The sequence below is a fragment of the Camarhynchus parvulus genome, chromosome 18 (genome assembly GCF_901933205.1).
Source record: "Camarhynchus parvulus chromosome 18, STF_HiC, whole genome shotgun sequence".
Classification (NCBI taxonomy): domain Eukaryota; kingdom Metazoa; phylum Chordata; class Aves; order Passeriformes; family Thraupidae; genus Camarhynchus; species Camarhynchus parvulus.
In genome coordinates this window covers 12,008,378-12,026,521 of record NC_044588.1, presented here as the reverse complement: position 1 = coordinate 12,026,521, position 18,144 = coordinate 12,008,378, and the positions used below count along the sequence as shown (strand labels likewise).

Below are 18,144 nucleotides of genomic sequence, written 5' to 3'. Positions count from 1 at the left end.
CCGGCGCGGCGCGTGAGGTCAGAGAGGTGCGCCGCTCCCCGCCCGGCCCAGCCGAGGCTTTGCCGCCGCCGCCGGGAGCCGCTCCGAGCAGGACCCCCGGGCCCCGCCAGGCCCCGCACAACTCCCTGCCGCCATGGAGCTGGCGGACGGCGTGGTGTACCAGGAGGATCCCGGCGGGCCCGGCCCCGCCATGATGTCGGAGCGGGTGTCGGGGTTGGCGGGCTCCATTTACCGCGAGTTCGAGCGGCTCATCGGGCGCTACGACGAGGAGGTGGTGGCCGAGCTGATGCCGCTGGTGGTGGCCGTGTTGGAGAACTTGGACTCGGTGTGCGCTCACAGCCAGGAGACCAGCGTGGAGCTGGAGCTGCTGCGGGACGATAACGAGCAGCTGCTCACGCAGTACGAGCGAGAGAAGGCGCTGCGCAAGCAGGCCGAGGAGGTGAGCGCGGCGCTGGGCCGGGGCGGCTCCGTGGGGGCGGCCGCACCTCCCGCGCTGGGCCTGCCCGGGGCAGAGCGGGCGGCGCCTGGAGCGAGAACCGGGGCTGCCCCGTCCGGTCGCGCGGCCGGAGTTGGGGTCGCGACGCAGCTTGGCAGAAGGATGAGGAGGGCGCGCAGTACCTCCCGGTCCGTGCAGCTAAGCCGCAGCGGGACCCGTCCGTGCGGGTTCGTGTGCATGCGGTCCCCTGAGCTGCTCGTCCCGGAGGGATCCCCGGTCACTTTTGCGGAGCGCTGCGCTGCCGGTGGGGCCGGGAGGGGAGAGGCGCAAACATGGAACCGTGCGCTGATTGTGCTGTCACGGCCACGCGGGATGCTCCCCGCGAGCGAGGCAGATTGTCCATTTTTGCAAAAATAGTGACAACGCGTTACAAAAAACATGGAAATACAGAGTGTGTAGACTGAAGCCCTTCAGAGTTGGTACGTAAAGCTGTAGGCAGCAACAGGTGGTGTGGACTCTCCAGTGATGTCGACTCTGATTTGGGATGTTAAATGTTTTTATCTTAGTGTTTGTACAAAGAATCACTTCAGCATAAACAAGCTTGAGAGGCATTATCTAATCTGATATTATAAACCGATACAATAGGAAGCAGCTGTGCAGGGTAACTTCCTCCAGCTCATTGTCTTGCCAAACTCCTGAAGGAAATTGGATTGACAGCATTATCTGTAATGAAACAAGCCATGTTAAAAGTGTATTTCCAGACCCCTTGTCCTGTGCTAATATCTCTGGTTGTGCTTGCCTTCTAAATTGTCCAAAAATCAGAACAACTGCACTGAGGGTGAACACAATATTAACAGTAAAAGCTTAATTTAAAAAACATTATGCCTGTACAAATACTTGTTTGTTTCTGTTATAAGTGAGTGCCAAATGTTGTCTGCAGATTATTCCAGGACTCAGTTTGTTATGAAGAGCTGTGGTATGAATGGTGGCTCCCCAGCTCTTGGACTGATAGATCATTCATCATCCTTGTCAAACACACGGTGGTTTTATGATGCCTTATGGATTCCAGTCAGGGGACTGGAGTTGCCACGCTATTTCTGACACAAGCTGATGTAAAAGGGTCTTTTAGAAAATATATTTATATTGAGAGTAATAGGAAGGGATTGATAAATACTTTCTGAACTAATTAATGAGAAAATCCATCAGGCTTGAAACACAGGAAGCATTTGCCAGATCAAAAAACAGCCTTGGGCAGCAGGACAGAAACTGTTCTAATGTGATGAAACAGAACATGGGGTTAATTTTCTTGTTGTAGCTTTTCAGGAGCTGTATGTGCCTGTATTGGTAGTGTGATTCACTGCCATCTCCATTTCTCTGTGTCATGATAAATTAACTTGAGAGGACAGGCTTTATGCAGTTGAAGAACCAATGCTCATGCTGCAAGACACCTGGCTGATGCTTTCCAAAGTGCAGTTAGACCAAAGACTCTATTTTCATGATAAGCACAAGGGTAATTTTTGTGATGTGCTGAGGTCATTGCGCTGTATACGTGTGAAAGTGTTAGGTACAGCCTAGTGTGTTCAGGAGAGGCACGTGTTAGTCAGGCATGGTTGTTGAATTATTTTTTCGATGCTGAGATAACCTGATGGGTGCAGTATGGTTGAAATAAAAGGAGGGAACAGAAATTTAACATTTCCTTGAACAAAAAGTTGCTGGCTTAGCACATTTCCTTCGTTTGGAGTTTGCCTGTGTCACGTGGCGGCAAAATGGAGAATTTTGAGCTGCTGAGTTCCATACTTATTGTCATCTGTTCATAATTTCACACAACGGTTTGGGTTGGAAGGGACCTTAAAGTTCATGTCACTCCAACCCCTGCCACGGGCAGGGACATCGTTGCAACACCATGTTGCTCCAAGCCCTGTCCAGCCTACCCTTGAGCACATCCAGGGATGAGGCAGCCATAGTTTCTCTGGGCAATTAGCACACCTTCTTTTACTTTCTGCTTGTTGTTGTAGGAAATTTATTTGCAGCAGTATCTTTATGAACGTTGAATAGTTTACTATTTGGGTAGGGGTCTCCTTACCCCATTTTTGTAATTTGCCTTCTTTATTTCCTGTGCTTAAAACCTGTTACTAAAGAAATATCTTAAAAGTTGTTCCCTGAGGATTTCTGGAATAATTTTTTTTAAAGTCACCCTGACAGAAGTTCTGGGCCTACTTCTTAACCCTCTGGGTACAGTTTTGATCTTTGTAGTTGCTGTGAAATCATTTGTCTAACTTTTAACATGGTAGGTTTTTTGATATTGCTGAAGGAATGGAGGAACCAGGTGCTCTGCTGTTCTGCTTCCAGTTCTTACCTTTGCACTTGGTGACTGTGACGTAGCAATTCCTGCCCCAGAGAAGTGGGAGAGGAACCAGCATTTGTACTTCTGCTACTTTATACCCTGATAGGAGTTACTTCTGCAGCAATGTGCTGTTTCAGGCCTGCACTTGTAGCTGGCATGTGTTTTGTGTGCACTTGGAAAGAGGATAAAATTTACTCCATTTAGCTATGCCAAATTAGGTTATCTTTTAGCTTTTCTGCTGTTGGTGGGCTTAAGCTGTTTTTGAACTCTTTAGCAACTGGGAAAAAGCATTTACCACTACTAAAATTGGTTTAAGTCATAGCATGAACTTGATGTCTGCTTTTTCTTACTGTTCCCAGAGGTACCTTTCTTCATTAGGATTGTATGTTGAGTAAACACTGTGCAGTAAGAGTTTAAGTATTTTTAATTTGAGGGAACAAAACCGAGATGCATTTTACAGAAAACTTTCACTCTATTTTACGGCTATCAGGTTGTTTTCATTTTCACATGTTTTTCGGTCCCCCAAGTCCATCTGAACTGGCTTTTTAGGTGAATTTTTTTCTCTGTGCTCCAAGAACTTGCCATTGGCTGAGAATCTGCCATTGTTGGAATACACATTGCTGAAGGACATGTCATAGAGTAATAAAGATTGCCAAGTGGGTGGGACCCTGACATCAGATGTGCTCAGCATTGCACTTGGGTCCTGTGACAGGAAAACCAGTCAAGATGTAAAGAGACAGAAGATGACATAAATATAGGAAGAGATATTTCATTTGGCTAATAATGCATTACTGAGTGCTTCAGTGGTTGTGTGTAGGACAGAGGGCTCCAAATGTGCTGGGCTGTTGTGTAGTCTTGAGTTCTTATTTATTCCAAAGACCTCTGCAAGCTTTCAAGTAGGTTTAAAATTGATTACATAAATATTTTTGAGTTTAGTTGTGTTGGACTTTCTACACTTTTTATATGAGGTCTGTAAAAACATGTTGGACAAAGGTCTGAAATGATGCATGTGATCCTGCCTGGAGAAAATGGGATGGATTAAATGGGAGTTGCCAAAGATGACTGATGAAGGTATCACAGGTTGGGTTTCAGTAGCAGGCACATGCAGGAGGAGCTCTGCATCACATCATGTGTTACACCTCATCATAGCCTAATCAAAATTAGGATCCAGGCATCCAATGCTAAGCATCAGAACCTGGAAACAAGATGGCCTTTTAAGGATGATTCCAGCTGTATTTTCTGCAATCTTATATGATCTGGTCTGATTGTTTTAAAGACAGGTTGGTGTCCTTCAGCTTGCTCTTAAAAAAAAAGTACCAAAAGTCTCACTTCTCACATTTCTCATTAGAGTTGTAAAATAGATCTTTGTGGCCCAAACAGGATGTCACTTAAAATGGGGAAAACTAGATTTTTGTCGGCCTCAGTGTTTTGAATAACCAGTAGCTGGGGTTGAAATGAGAGGATGACTATTGAGTGCCTAATGTGTTCCTACATATGCTGCTGGATTTACATTAAACAGTGCAGGAGGTAAGTAGTAGTTGAGTGTATTGTCAATGCAAATTAAAAAAAAAAGTAGTTTAAATGGGTGCTCAGCCTGTCCTTGGCTGCTGTGGTGGTTTATCTCAGTAGTTCTTCTGTCATACTTGTGCAGGCTTAGTCAGGGTGTGATGATCAATCTGCTGGGGCTGTGTTTGTCATTGTACTATCACCAGAAGGAGAAATGAAACCAAATAAAAGTATTCAAAGTCCAAAGTTCTCAATCCCAAGATCTGATCAGGTATAGTTTACAGCAGAGGAGGGAAAAATACTTGGCTGTAATTACAGAAATGCTTTAAAGTATAGTAATGTAATTTGGACTTTAACAAAATGAAGGTAAACTAATGGAAGGTAACTTTTTCCGTTTTAGGAAAAAACAGTTTTGCCACTTGCAGTTGAAGAACTTGAGAGGAAATACAAAATTATATCTATCTGTAATTTCATAAGTAACAATGACATTAATGGCTCTGAATGACTGTTTGTTATTCATGAGTATAATTGCCCCGGGCCTTTAACAAGCTATGACATATTTTTGGGAAATCATCAGAGAAACAACTAAACAAAGATTGTACAGTTTTATAATTCTTATTTCATGTTTTCCCGTGTTTAGTGTAATAAACTTCCTGTGTTTAGTGTAACTTTAGCCCCAGTGCCAAATTTGTGTCAAACTTTGAAGCCCTTTTTGAAAAAGGAGCCTGCCGAGAATAGGCCAGACATGACTTGAATATTAAATGGGCAAAAGTCTTGAATCAGTTACTACAAAGAAGAAATGAAACAAATTTAATCATTGAGGTTTTCAAATTACATTGATTAATTAATATTCCCAAACTTCGTGTGGAGGAGGTAGAAAGATTCCTGCACATCTGTGTTTGAGGAGGGATTTTTCAATGGCAGCACCCAAAGTGGAGCTACCTGGGCTATATCAGCTCTTCCTCAATTGTTGTGATTTGGTTTCAAGCACAGTCATATGAACACTATGCCCAGTCCTGTGATAGCTGTGCAGAGCATGTCTGAAAGGGACTCTTTTTTCGCTTCATAGGTTTTGATGCATTTCTACATCTGAAGTACTTTTTAGTCAGAACTTCTTCTGATGATCCTGTTTAACTGAAGCCCTTTTCATAAGGTTATGAATTTCTGCTTTTGTAAAAAATGTGTGTGCAATGGTTACAATGTAGTAATAGTTCATTAACAGTTGATGTATGACCATTAGAAATACTTTTCCCACTAAATTTTCCAAACAATACATAGGAAAAAATATTCAAATCAGATTACTGTTTTCAAGTTGCTGCCTTCACTGTCCCTTTTCTGCCATGTGGTCCTCAGCTGCTTTTGCCCCTTTAACTGTCATGGATGTTTAGGATTTTTGCCTGCAGAGGTTTCTGGTCTGCTTCTCCTCCCTGTTCAGTGAGCCTTCTGCATAACTTGTGTTGGTGGCCTTGTCTTCTCCTTGCAGTGCAGAGCATAGAGTACTGCATGACGTAAAATATCCTTGGCTTTTAGGAGTGTTCTTTGTGCCAGTAATACATATTGAATTTCTTGGCTTTTTGGGTAAGATAAATAGAAAAAAAAAGTGCTTTCAAAGCTGCTATAATGGCATGTTGGTAATTTTTATGTTAGAGAATGTAAACACTGATGCATTCATCAGTGAATTCCAGAATATGGGGAATCACAAGTGTAGTAAACCAAGGAAACAGGAGGTGATGGTGATCAGCACAGACTTTTCTGTGCAATTGACAGATTGTAGATGGTTATTAAGGATCTGATGAAGACTATGAGAATTTATAGTAGAATTGGGTGGGAATGGAAAAGATATGAAATCATTTTGGTTGGCACTACTGCTAGTGTGTCCCTGTTGCAGTGTGTACCTTTGTGGCTTATGGGTGAAAATAGCTTCACTGATGTTCCTTAGTCAGACTAAGGATACCAAGACTCCCTGTGTTCACATGCACTGTTGGCAGTTGTTGTACATTAAGTTAGACAATAATGAAATAATTCATATTTATGTTAATCCCAAGCAGGTTCTCTGGAGTAGCTGGCACTTAGTTGCAAGTTATTACACAGAATAACCTAGACTGGGTGCTTGACTGATGGACCTGGACTGAAGTAGTTCTTTGTGTTTAAATGTGGCCTGTGGATCTATTCAGTTGTTTTGGAAACCACCTTGCACCTTCCTGGCTGTGAAGGGCTGCTGTGTTTCTTCCTACCTGCTGCAAAACCTGTAATTGGTTGTTTGGTCTAACTTAAACTATTTTGTTGTTGTTTAGAAATTCATTGAGTTTGAAGATTCTCAAGAACAAGAGAAGAAGGACTTACAGACCAGAGTGGAAGCATTAGAGTCGCAAACTCGACAACTTGAACTAAAAGCAAAAAACTATGCTGATCAAAGTAAGTAAAACATGGTGCTCTCCTTTTAAGCGTATTAGTGCATTTTAAGTTTTGTTCTGTAAAGTGATAATACATACGCCCTCTGATTCCTGTACTTAGACAGATAACTGGATTTAACTCTAGTGCAAGTCTGTTTTCTTTAGAATTAAGGCAAACAAGTCAGATATGAGCTTGTGACTTCTTCTGGTATCCTGCTTGTATTGCTTACCTTTTAGACAGTGCTTTCTTCACATTTAGCAACTTTTTCAGAAGATGCTTTGATTACTTCCTTGTTAGTGATAAAAAAATAAGATATTTTCTTCCTATTAAACAGTTGTCTGGTAAAATAAAGGTAATATTCAGGTCTAGAAGCATAGCTGGGAGGAGAAGAGCATTGATGGCGATTCTCATTAACTTCTATATAATTTTTGCTAAATGATTTATTTCTAGGAGACGTTTAGTTTTTATAGAAAAAAAGTTTAGGGAGAACACTTCCCTTTTTAGAGATGTTCTGTGTAATGGAAAAAAAACGTCTGGAAACTTTGGAAAAAGATGATAGTGATCAGTTGTCTTGAAACACTTGAAGTTGCATATATTGTAGTTTAGACATTCTGCAGGGCTGCTTCTTATCCAGCCACATAGTCATTGAATGAAACTTCATCATCAGTTTTTCTACTTTTATACTTCAAGCTTCTAAGCCATCTTCTGTTGATGTGAGACTGATGTGTTCATCAGTTAATATCTAGCTTTTATTGCTGGACTCTGCAGGAATGTAAAGTGAGGTTGTGATGAGGCTGAGAGATGACCAGTTTCTAAAAGCAGTGTCAGTCATCAAAGTAGCCCCTTTTCACTACTCTTTCTTCCTTTATTTCTGCTCAGCTACGTTTCTTGCCCCTAACACAGTAAGTTATAGCTCTTTTCCAGCTGAAGCTCTAAAATTTTCCTGTAAGGTTTAATTTTCAGTGGCATGATTGAGCCTATAGCAGGGCAGGAGTATTAGTCTGAGAGTGTTAAGATGAATGTAGGTGGCACCTAGGGCAGAATTTTACTGAAATTTGGACAGTTCAGAATGTTGTTGGCAAATCTTAGAGGCATCACCTGCTTCATTATCCATGTTCAAATATTCCCAGATTCTGTATAGGCAGGGATGAAGGAGCACTTCAAGCAATCTTTCCTAGCAAAGACCAGGGTGATTATTTCCTAGGATTGTCTCTTTGTAGATGAAGTCAGGCTAAAATGGATAATTGTAGAGACTTGTACCAGAAACCCTGCGATTCTTGTGGAACAGTGTTGTGTGTGTATCTAAGAGCCTCACAGGAGGGGAAAAGAAAACATTGTAGCAGGAGTTAAGTGGCCTTTTTGGTGACAAAGATACTGTTTCTAGGAGACCTGTGCTCTAAACACACAGCCCTAATAGCTTGTTCGTGGGAGACCCCACTCACTAAGATTGTGGATCAAGATTGCATCCTGTCCTGTAGGCCATGGCTTTATTCTGTTAATACAATCTAAAGAATAAAGTGGTTGCATGAAAAAGAAAAATCAGTTGGATTTCTGACAATATATGTGGCAGCATACCTGGAGTTTCTCTAATAGAAATTACATTTACCATGTATTGATAACAACATTTTATGTTGCTCTGTGAGTCTGTTGGTGTGGAATTCTCTTTTTGCTTTGAAGCCTTCAAGTATATGTATGATTTTAAAGTTTTATTTATATATTGTGTGTATATGTGTGTGTGTATATATAATAATAATGAAAGTATTTTCCCAAGAAACTCAGTTGTTCCAGTAGAAGCACTGACGGTTGCTAGAACTACTTTTATTGTAAGAAGTAATGTTACTAAAAACAGTAACCATAACTACGTAAAGCTCTAGTGATGAAACAATGATTTTAGACAGTTCCAAAATCTATTTATTGGAGAAAAAAAATCTTTGTATCGGAGAAAAACCTTCTGTGATGGCAAAACTGTATATTTGGAGAAACAATAGGGCTGGGTTAAACACTGAGTTTGCTTATGCTTGGCCTTGATAAGCTGTCTGGGACAGCATGAAAGGCTGCTGGGAAGATTTGTCATGCTGCTGATGGAGAGCAAGATCAAAGCTAAGCACATTTGTTGAACACCTAATGAATATTATGCAAGTTAACTGTTTTTTTAGTGAACTAAATTTCTAAGGTATGAAAACCATACAAGTACATATTCGTGAAGCAGCTTAACCTTACTGCATTACCTTGTTTTGTTTTATAGACCAGGCAACTGGCATGTTGTACAATCCAAATTACTGACGTGTCACTTTAATTCAGCTCTAAGTCTTTTAGCTATATTTCTTTTTCTCTTCTACTTCCTGTAGTACTGCCTGTGCATCTAAGTTAGGCTCTGGTATTGCTAACTGTGTTACCATGTCAACATTCAAAACGGTGGCAGTGTTATCACTGGTAATGGGAGTTGCAAATGTCTGGCACAGAGCAAGTAACCAAATAAAACCTGGGTCTGGAGTGCAGAGTGAGATCACAACATCAGTTGGTGATATGAGTAATAGATTAGAATGGAAAACAGGTAATACATGGTCCTATGTCATACTTTACCTGCAAGACTTTTTGTTTTGTGTAGGCTGCCTGTGGTCTGTGTGTTTTTTCTTAAATAAGAAAAGCCTGTGAGAACAAGTTTTGTCCATTAAAAAGTTTTGACTCATTCTCTTTAACAGTGGCAGTGCTGAGCATTTAGTGAAAACTTGTCAGCTGGGGCAGCTCTTAAGTCACATGGTTGAGTTCTGCTTGATTGTATGTGCTTAAATCTGTGTGCCAGTCAAGAAGTTATGGTTATTATGTCCTGAATTTTAAGCACTTGTTTGTGCAGTCTAAGTGATTGTCATACTAAATCAAAAGAAAAAAAAGTATTTCTTTGCACTTAAATTTACCCTGTGGGATTGCATCCTCAGCCGTGTATTCCATCACTTAGGTCAGAATAAAACTGCCTTTTGAAATTCCTGAAGTGAAATCAGGAGGTTATTTTGTGTCAAGCAGTTGCTCCCTTCCTATAGTTCACTGACTTCTTTTCCCCTCATCAGAAATTGAAACAGTTACTGCCACATGAGTGAACTACCTTGAAGTGCTCTGTTCTTTTTTAGGAGGAGGTGGAAAGAGGGGGAGTTGACAGCAAAACACTGCTGGAAGGACTGTGAGCCTAGCAGATGATGAAATCTTGAACGGTGGAAGCAGATGCACTGGAGTTACCACTCCTGCATGATGGGTAGCACTCAGTCCTGATACTTGATAGGATGTGGTGGTTGCCTAAGTCAAGTTTGCTGCAAAAAAATGGTGCAGTATGTGGCACTCTGGGATAAATTCATTAAACTTTAGAACTGCTTAAAGGAGAGCAGAGGCGTAAGGATTTGTGGCTTCTATTTGAGCGCAGGAATGGGCTGAAATCAAGAGCACGGATGCAGCTCCTTGGCTTGTGATCCAGCTTTTCATCTCATTTTGCACTGCTGCTCTTGGCTGTAACTTTCCCTGGGTTGCTCCTGTCCCTTGTGTGGCCTGGCTCTCAGCAGTAACTGGACAGAGAGGGGGCGAAAGGCAATGCCTGTGCTCTTGGAGTCTATGCCATGTGGGAGCTCAAGCAAGTTAAATAGCACAAAGCTCCTGGAGATTTGTTTAGGAATGATGTTGGTACAGGCAGAGATTTTAGAAGTTCTTGCTGTGGGTCTATAATAAACTTTTACTGAGTGTTGGCAAATGTCTATTTTTGGGTTTATGACTTACCCAGAATTCATGTAATTTTTTCCTTCTCAGCAGCAGAGGGCACCTGTGGACATGATAATGCCACATGTTTAGTAAATAACATTATTTTGTTTTGCAGTGGTGTATCTGAGGCCAGTGCCAGGCTGTGATATAATTTTAAGTATTTCTTAGAAGAATTTGAAAATACCTGACTTCCACATTACTTCAAGTCTTTGCTGTTGTGAGACCCCTTTGTTCTACTTGTAATTTGTTTGCAGCATTAAAATATTTAAAATGTCAACCCTGGACCTGGAAAACAGTGGGCTGTTAAAAACTTGTAATAGCAATACACAGCTCATTTGTCCAGCAGTGCTCTGTGAATGCACATGATACTGCTGGGATAGCACTCAGTCTCCAGTTACAGGAAGGGATAAGATCTTCTCAGAGCGCATGGGATGTTCCACTGAGTTCTGGCTGGGGATGGGGGAGGGGGAGAGGTGGGGGGATGGGGCGGGCAGGCTACAGAGGTTTATTTTAGTTTCCTTCCTTGCCTCTTTCTGGGAATGTCAGTTTTCTTTATGTATTACGGGCTATAAGTTAATTAAATTTTTGGGAATAAAAAATGACTAGTATATTTTGACTTACTACAGTAATGGAACAGCTTTGGCATAAGTTTTCTGGAGGAGTCATTCTTGGGGTAACTTATTTATTAGAGAATCTGAAAAATACCATGTCTGCATGATTGAAGTGCTTTCTGTGCTTTCTAATGGAGGTGGTAGGCTATGGGACTTGAAAGTTTTGGCTCCTTTTCTGGATCTGCCTAGTGCTAAAATACAACCAAGATAACAAACTGCATTTGACAAGAAAACTGATATATCTACATACCTGACTTTATTAAACCTGAGCTTTATGCGCAAGATAGATTACATTTGGAGAAAACTGCATTTGTGAAAGAAACCTAATGAAACAAACAAACCCCATATAAGTATAATCCCAAGAAACAGCTCTTGAGTTTTGGAGCTGTAAATGTTGTGACACAACTCTTGAGATAATGGTATTTTCTATGTCAGGTGATACTCTGCAGATACTGCTTGCTGAAGGTTTTATTTGGTATATGAGACAAATGCTTTGGAAGCTGACCTAAAAACATTTGTTTTTCTCAGAAGCTAAACAGAACTATTGCTTTCATGGGCTTCAAGTGAAGATGCCAGACCAGGTTTTGTTGTGAATGTTCTGCAGATGGTATTTGATATCTGATTTTCCTCTGAGCTCTCAGGACACCAGCATTGCTGTAATGTATACCGAGGCAGACAGCCACTCTTAGATAATCTGAAGGCATCCAATATCTAAGATCTCTGCACATGGGATATCATGCAGCTCATGTGGCTCTGTAATTAACAGGGAGACTCTGATGTGAACTTTCAGCTGGGAAGTTTAACAGAAACAGAAACTTCTCTCAACTGGTGTGTATCTCAAGGAATACAAGAAAGCTTTTCAATAGGTCCTGGAAAGAAGTTGAAAAGTTCAGGTTTGTTCACTGGGGGGCCTGGATTGTTCCTGCTTCATTTTCACAGGCTGACAGCAGTAGAACTAATCTGATTTCCAGCAAAAGAGGAACAGAATGGCTTGGGTTCTTGTATTTCTTGATTAGCAGGTGTGGAACTGAACTCTTTGCTAGTGTGTTCTCAGTGTGGATGTTTCTCATCTCTGATGATATCAATCACTATCTCAGGTTTATTTACCAGGCAGATTCCCCCTGCCCTTTGCTACACTATGCCTCAGGTGTCAGTCACTACACCTGAAAAATCCTTCTGTAAGAAGTGTGAGTACCAGGGTGCACTGGAAAGGGAAGCTTTCATCCTGACTGTGCATTTCACAGTGCCTTCCCTGGCTTCCCGATTCTGTTTGCAAAGACCTGCTGTCTGTGTGGTTTTGGGAGCCAGCAGCCCACTAGATGGAGCAGGGGGGTACAGCTGGCTCCAGGGCAGGCACCAAGCCAAGTTACAGGACTCAAGGCTAAAATAAAATGGAGTAGGAAATTAGAACAGTGATTGGCCTGCTTTAAGCTTTGCTGTTAATATACCTGAGCAAAAGTGGTGAGAAGAGCTTGAAATTCACTGGTGTATAATTAACTGCTCATGTGTGTTTTTAAGTTAAGGGAGTATTGTAGTTTATGTGCTGGAGTTTGGTTGTTATAGTGATTCTGTTGCTCAAAATACTGCAGTAACTTAAGAAAATTACTTTAAATGTCTTTTAGAATCGTACATTGCTGAGTTTTTACTGGCTTTTACAACAAATCCAGTCTGCTAAACTTCTGTGTCCACACTGACTTTATGTGGATTTTATCAGACAGGGAGTTGCTTCAATAGCCAAATGTATAAATGGAGCAGCCCACTGTTTGCAAAGCAGTCAATCAAAAGTTTTCTCAGTAAAACACTGCTTTTGCAGTGACTGGGCAAGAAGTTGGATTTTGGGCTTGATTTTGTGTAGAAGTTTCTGGTATGTATTTTTGACTGTTTGAGTTTCAGCCTATGTGAGGAGTGTCCTGGCATGTGGTTGTCTTTATATTAAATGTTGTAGCAGAATGTTTAGAGAGTTGTTTTTTTTTTTTTTTTTTACGTTTTGTTTCGGGTTTTTGATAACAAATTGCAGGGTTTTTGTGTGCCTGAGACATAGTGCAAATTTGAACAGTCCAGAAGTGTCAGGGATAAGACCATTGCTGCTGCATGTGTTGATACTTGCTATCAACAGAGCATTCTTGACAGCTAAATTATCTTCATAATTTCAAGTGCTGTACTTATTAAACTGAGCTCTAGAACTGTATTTCACAGTGTAAGAGCTACTTGAACATGTTGGTCAAGGGGTTGAACTTTTCACTTGTTTTACAAATTAGTTTTCTGTGCTGATTTGATTTGCAGGCCTTACCACTTCCAGGTTAAACACTTGTTTGATAGCTTAGTCCCCTTTTCAGTCCACGAGTAATGTGTGTGCTCTTTGGCAACTATTTGGGAGGTCATAAGGTCCTTCTGGATCTATATCTTAACTTTGGTGTGGGACCTGCATTAAAGAATAGAGCCAGATGAAAGCTGTCCAAGGAGAGTCTTCAGACAATCCTGATGCCAGGAAGGCCTTGTTAATTAGCTGGATCTCTGTCCTGGCTTGTGTAGGAAGAACTTGTAATTCCTCTTGAAGGCATCACACTGGTTGGATTTGCCATTCTAGCAGGTCTGTTTCTCTTTCTACCCCTCAGGCTTATCAGGAATTTGAGGCAGAGGACAACATACAGATGAAGGGTGTTCCAAACTTGGTAAAAGCCATCAGACTTGGGAGGTAAGCTCTGACTTTTGAACAGGCAGAGTGGGCAGCTTGGCTGCCTAGTTCCTCATAATGCTGTCAGGAGACAGAAACTCCAGTTTCTCTCGTTTACTGTTACATTTAGTATCCCATTTTTAGGCTTAATTGGTTTTCTGTGACAGAACCTTCATCAAGATTGGGATCTCAGGTCATTAAAGGTGTTAGAACATTGGCAGTGCTGGAGAAGTTTGCACTAGACCTTGGGTTTGAGTTTATGGAGATGTTTCGGGGGGGATACCTTCTCATCAGCCTAAAAACATTAGAATATTTGCATTTTATGCAAATAAAATACTTATGATGCTTGAAGACCTTTGTATTTTTTCAACATAATCTTCTAAGAGTGAGTAGTGCAACTTTTTTGTTGTGTGTTACATTTCGCACATGTATTATCTTAAACAATGTAATCTTGCAATGTAAGGTCTTCCTTGATGTGACAAGGCTTTGTAATGGCTTTGTAAAGACACATTGCAGCAGAGACAATGGATACTTTTGCTTTTAGGATATATATAATCAAACTAATTTTATCATCCACCCATAAGATTTTGACATCTTAGTGGAAAAAAGTCTGAGACTGAAATATCAGAGGACCTTTTTGTATTGTTACTTATTCTGATAGGAACTATGTCTGGTTGGCACTTGGCAGGCTCAGCATGTGGCTGGCAGTGCCAGCACCCAACTCCATTCCTCTTGGGGTGTTATCAGGGCCAGACTTCCATTCCTTTGTGTGTTGGTGTATTAAAATGGAACTGGCAACAATTCAGTTTAAAACGTGTTTCTGGATGCCAGTGAAAGGCATTTTGCCCTCCTATTTAGTTTCCTCTTACTGCTGATGGGACTTAAGTTTCTCAAAGTTTTTGGGGTGAGAATCTGGTAGTCTTCCTCAAAATTCTTCTGACTCTGTGATCAAGTTGGTGGTGATTTCTGATCCTTGGGGAATATCTGATCTCTTGCACAATGATTAATTGGAAAAATAAAGTGTATTCCGTTGGGTTTTTTTGCAAGATCATATCTTGGTGGGAGGCATATTTTGGGTAGAATAGATTTCTGGTGCTATATTTCATCCTGCTGGTATTGGAAAAACCAGTTCTGAGGACTGTTGTGGTGTCTGTTGAGGATATGTAACTTAGTGTACATCCTCTTCTGGCTGAAACTTCTGCCTCTAGCGGTGTTGCACAGCTGGAAATGACTTCCAGAAGAAAGTGCTTAATGTCAGTTATATCATCTTCTGGCCCTTCAATAGTTTTAACCTTTGTACTTAATGAAAACAGTGGTCAGATCTCATGGAGATATCCCCCTTGACTGTGGAGCATCACTAGCCATGTACATTTGTCTTCAATGACTTGATTCAAGGAACTATTTATTATAACTGGGCCATTAAAGTTTAAAAACATTTAAAGCTTTTCTTTCTTCACAGATGGAAAAAGTGGTGTGCTTCTTTATGGAGCCTCAACCTCTGTGCAAGGGTGTGTTGTATCTGTAACAGTGGGAAATGCTTTTCTGGATTTCCTGAAGGCTGGTTTTGGGCAGCTGCAAAGAAGGGTGTTGGTAACACCTGATGTAGTGTTAATCTTCATAAAATGTATTGTTGAATACTTTCCCAGATTCACTTGCAGAATTCATCCCTGGAGCTGGCTACGCTGTGTAGACATGAACTCACTAAACAGTGTTGGGGGCATCACCCTGGTTTGTGTGGGAGTTCCGGGCGAGGCTGAATTGAACCGTGACTTCACCACCCAACGCAAAGCAGCAGGGGAGGATCCTTGGACACTGTCGAAGAGGGAGCTGGTTTCAGCAAATACAAGGTCCATCAGTCATACAGTTAGCACTTTCTGATCTCCTGTTTTCCCAAAAGGTTTAGCACAGTGGAAAGGTTACGAGGGAGATCCTCTGGGATCTGTGATGCACAGCCTGGGCACAGTGTGCTCACATGAGAGCTGCTGAGTATTTCTGATGGGCAGCTGTTTAGCATCTCATAACTCATGACTTGGATGTTAATCAGGCAAAGATAGTGTATAAAATATGGTCTGTCACATCATAGCTTTGTTAATTATAAGTTCTAACTCTTGCTTCTGTAATGTCTTACCAAAGGCTTCCATAAAACTGCACTTCAAATGTACAGGCAGACTTAAAACACCTTGTGCCTCAAAACAATAAATGGAACTCTTCTGTTTTGTAGTGTTCTGCATTACATAAATATGTATTTTTTTGATGCATGCATTGTGCTGTAAAATACATTTTTCTCTATGTTGTGTTACAGATACTTGTGCCTTCCCTGCTGCTATTTGATCCAAAGAACTTTTGTTCCGTTTGCTAACAGGGCAGAAATGGAAGCATTAGATCTGGCAATGGTATAAATAATATTTGATGTAATATTTTGGCCAGAAATTTATAGGTGGACTGCAAAAGGTTGTATCAAGGAGCGTAATGTTCTTATAAGAGCAAGATTAGATTAGTAGTGCAGAATGTTTATACAAGTTTGAGTGAGTAGACAGTTATGTATTTTGGTTCACTCATTTGACTTGGGCAAAGAGTTTTTTTCATTAAAACATACTTATGATAAAATGCTGTGCCAAAATACAGATATATAGATTAAAAAGAAATGATATATGGAGAATTAATTTTCAGGAGACCCACCTGGCAACACAAAAGTATGCAAAGAGCAGAGAAGGTCTTGACATTTGTCTTCACATAATGTGTGTCTGGCAATGACTCTCTGGAAACATGGAACTATAAGTTTGAACTTTCCCAGGGATATTTAAACATAGCAAGTAGAATAAGCTCAGTTACACAATTTGATACATGTGCTTATGTCACGTGAATATTGTGTTCAAAAATATCTGAATAGATAGAATTCACATCTAAGCAGCAGAAATGTTTTGGGTTTGAATGACACAATAAGTTGCATGTAGACTGTTCTGAAATCTGTTACTTTTTCTGCAAATTAATTGCATTGGGAGATCACAGTTTGTTTCTGCTCAGTTTCATCTGGGCTGAAACACAGCACAGATGAACTGAGCTGCTCAGTTAGTTTCATCTCCCTCTAATAAGAACTTACATTTTAAAGTTCTCCTAAATCTGCTAGATCTATTTTTAATTTCTTGGAATACCTACAGAAGTATTCAAATGTTTTCTCTCTTTAAATCTATTGCCTTAATGCTCAGTGAAGTGTGAGTGAATGCCAGCAGAAACCTTAATTTCTGTACCACATGGGGCTTGAATGTGTTTTAACAGATACCTTGCCTATGTTTGTCCTGGTTAAACACCTCTGGAAATTGTGTGGATGTGTTTTAGGGAACTGATGTAGGACCTTAGCGGGAGCACATGGCTTCATCTGGGATTGAGTGACATGGCTTCTGCCTCTTCCTGCAGTTTCCATGTGAAACAATCTGGGTTGGGGTGAGCAGTAAGCTGGCCTTGAACAGAAAAATCCCCTCTCACTGGCCTAGCAATCAGCAGGGGAAAATAGGACTTGGGCTCCTTAGGGGAATGCAAATTGCAATATTGTGCTGCTGTGGATGTACTTAGAAAGCTCAGTGATAAGAGCTTAAAAACACAACCACTGACATACTTTTTATCCTGCTTTGTGCTATTCACTTCTAGGAATACTCTGATCTGTTTGCTTGGTCCCAGGCAAGTCAGTCTCACTTACTAGAACTCTTGAGTTTAATTTTAATTCTTTTATTTTTATTTTTTCTTCCAGTTAGCAGACTTGAGGAGCGGGAGGCAGAACTCAAGAAGGAATACAATGCACTTCATTCAAGACATACAGAGGTAGGTTGTTACATCAAGATGATTTTAGGGTATCTGTAAAAATGTATATCTGTGGAAAACCCTGTGTTGTGAGCAATTGGGAAAATTATTGAATATTTTGGTTTGTACATTGAGTTGTAACCAGGCTTCATTTGGTGATGTAGTTTCTCTCATTCACATCTGAGTGACTATTTCTCAATGTTTGATTACACATCTGTCATTTTTATAGCTTTGTCAGATATGGAGAAGTTTTAAAAAGGAATTTGTTCTTCCATATTTCAGAGGCAATTTTTCAAAACACACTAATAGGCTTCAAAGAAATAGAAATGAAATTACATTTTTGTACTCTTTCTGTCAATTTTCTGTGTTGGTTTTATTTGTACCATTGAAGGAAAAAATCCTTTCAAAACCTGGCCTGCTGGGATTTGTGATTTAAAAAATTCCTTGCCTTACTTTATTGATACCTATTGAAAATGGGATTTGCTGATGAAGATAGAAAAGGTTTGACTTTGTTAATTTAAATAAATAAGAACCACACTGTTTAAGTTGGGTGCAAAGCACAAAACCAGGACTTGCAGTGCTTCAGTTTTCATTAGCAGGTTGTCTTTGCCATGCAGGGGTGTTTTTACTGCCTGAGTCATGT

The 18,144-nt window shown here is 40.7% G+C and overlaps 1 protein-coding gene across 5 annotated transcripts in view; it reads left to right on the top strand.

Moving 5' to 3' along the window:
* SPAG9 (sperm associated antigen 9) overlaps window positions 1-18,144 on the top strand; it is a 61,618-nt gene continuing 43,474 nt past the window's right edge. For 3 of the 5 annotated variants that reach the window (XM_030961790.1, XM_030961792.1, XM_030961789.1), the window contains exons 1-3: window positions 1-439; window positions 6,581-6,701; window positions 17,452-17,522. In XM_030961790.1, the coding sequence (XP_030817650.1) occupies window positions 134-439; window positions 6,581-6,701; window positions 17,452-17,522 (498 nt within the window). In that variant the 5' untranslated portion in view covers window positions 1-133. The remainder of the gene's footprint in view (window positions 440-6,580; window positions 6,702-17,451; window positions 17,523-18,144) is intronic. The other 2 variants (XM_030961793.1, XM_030961791.1) reach the window with 1 other exon arrangement.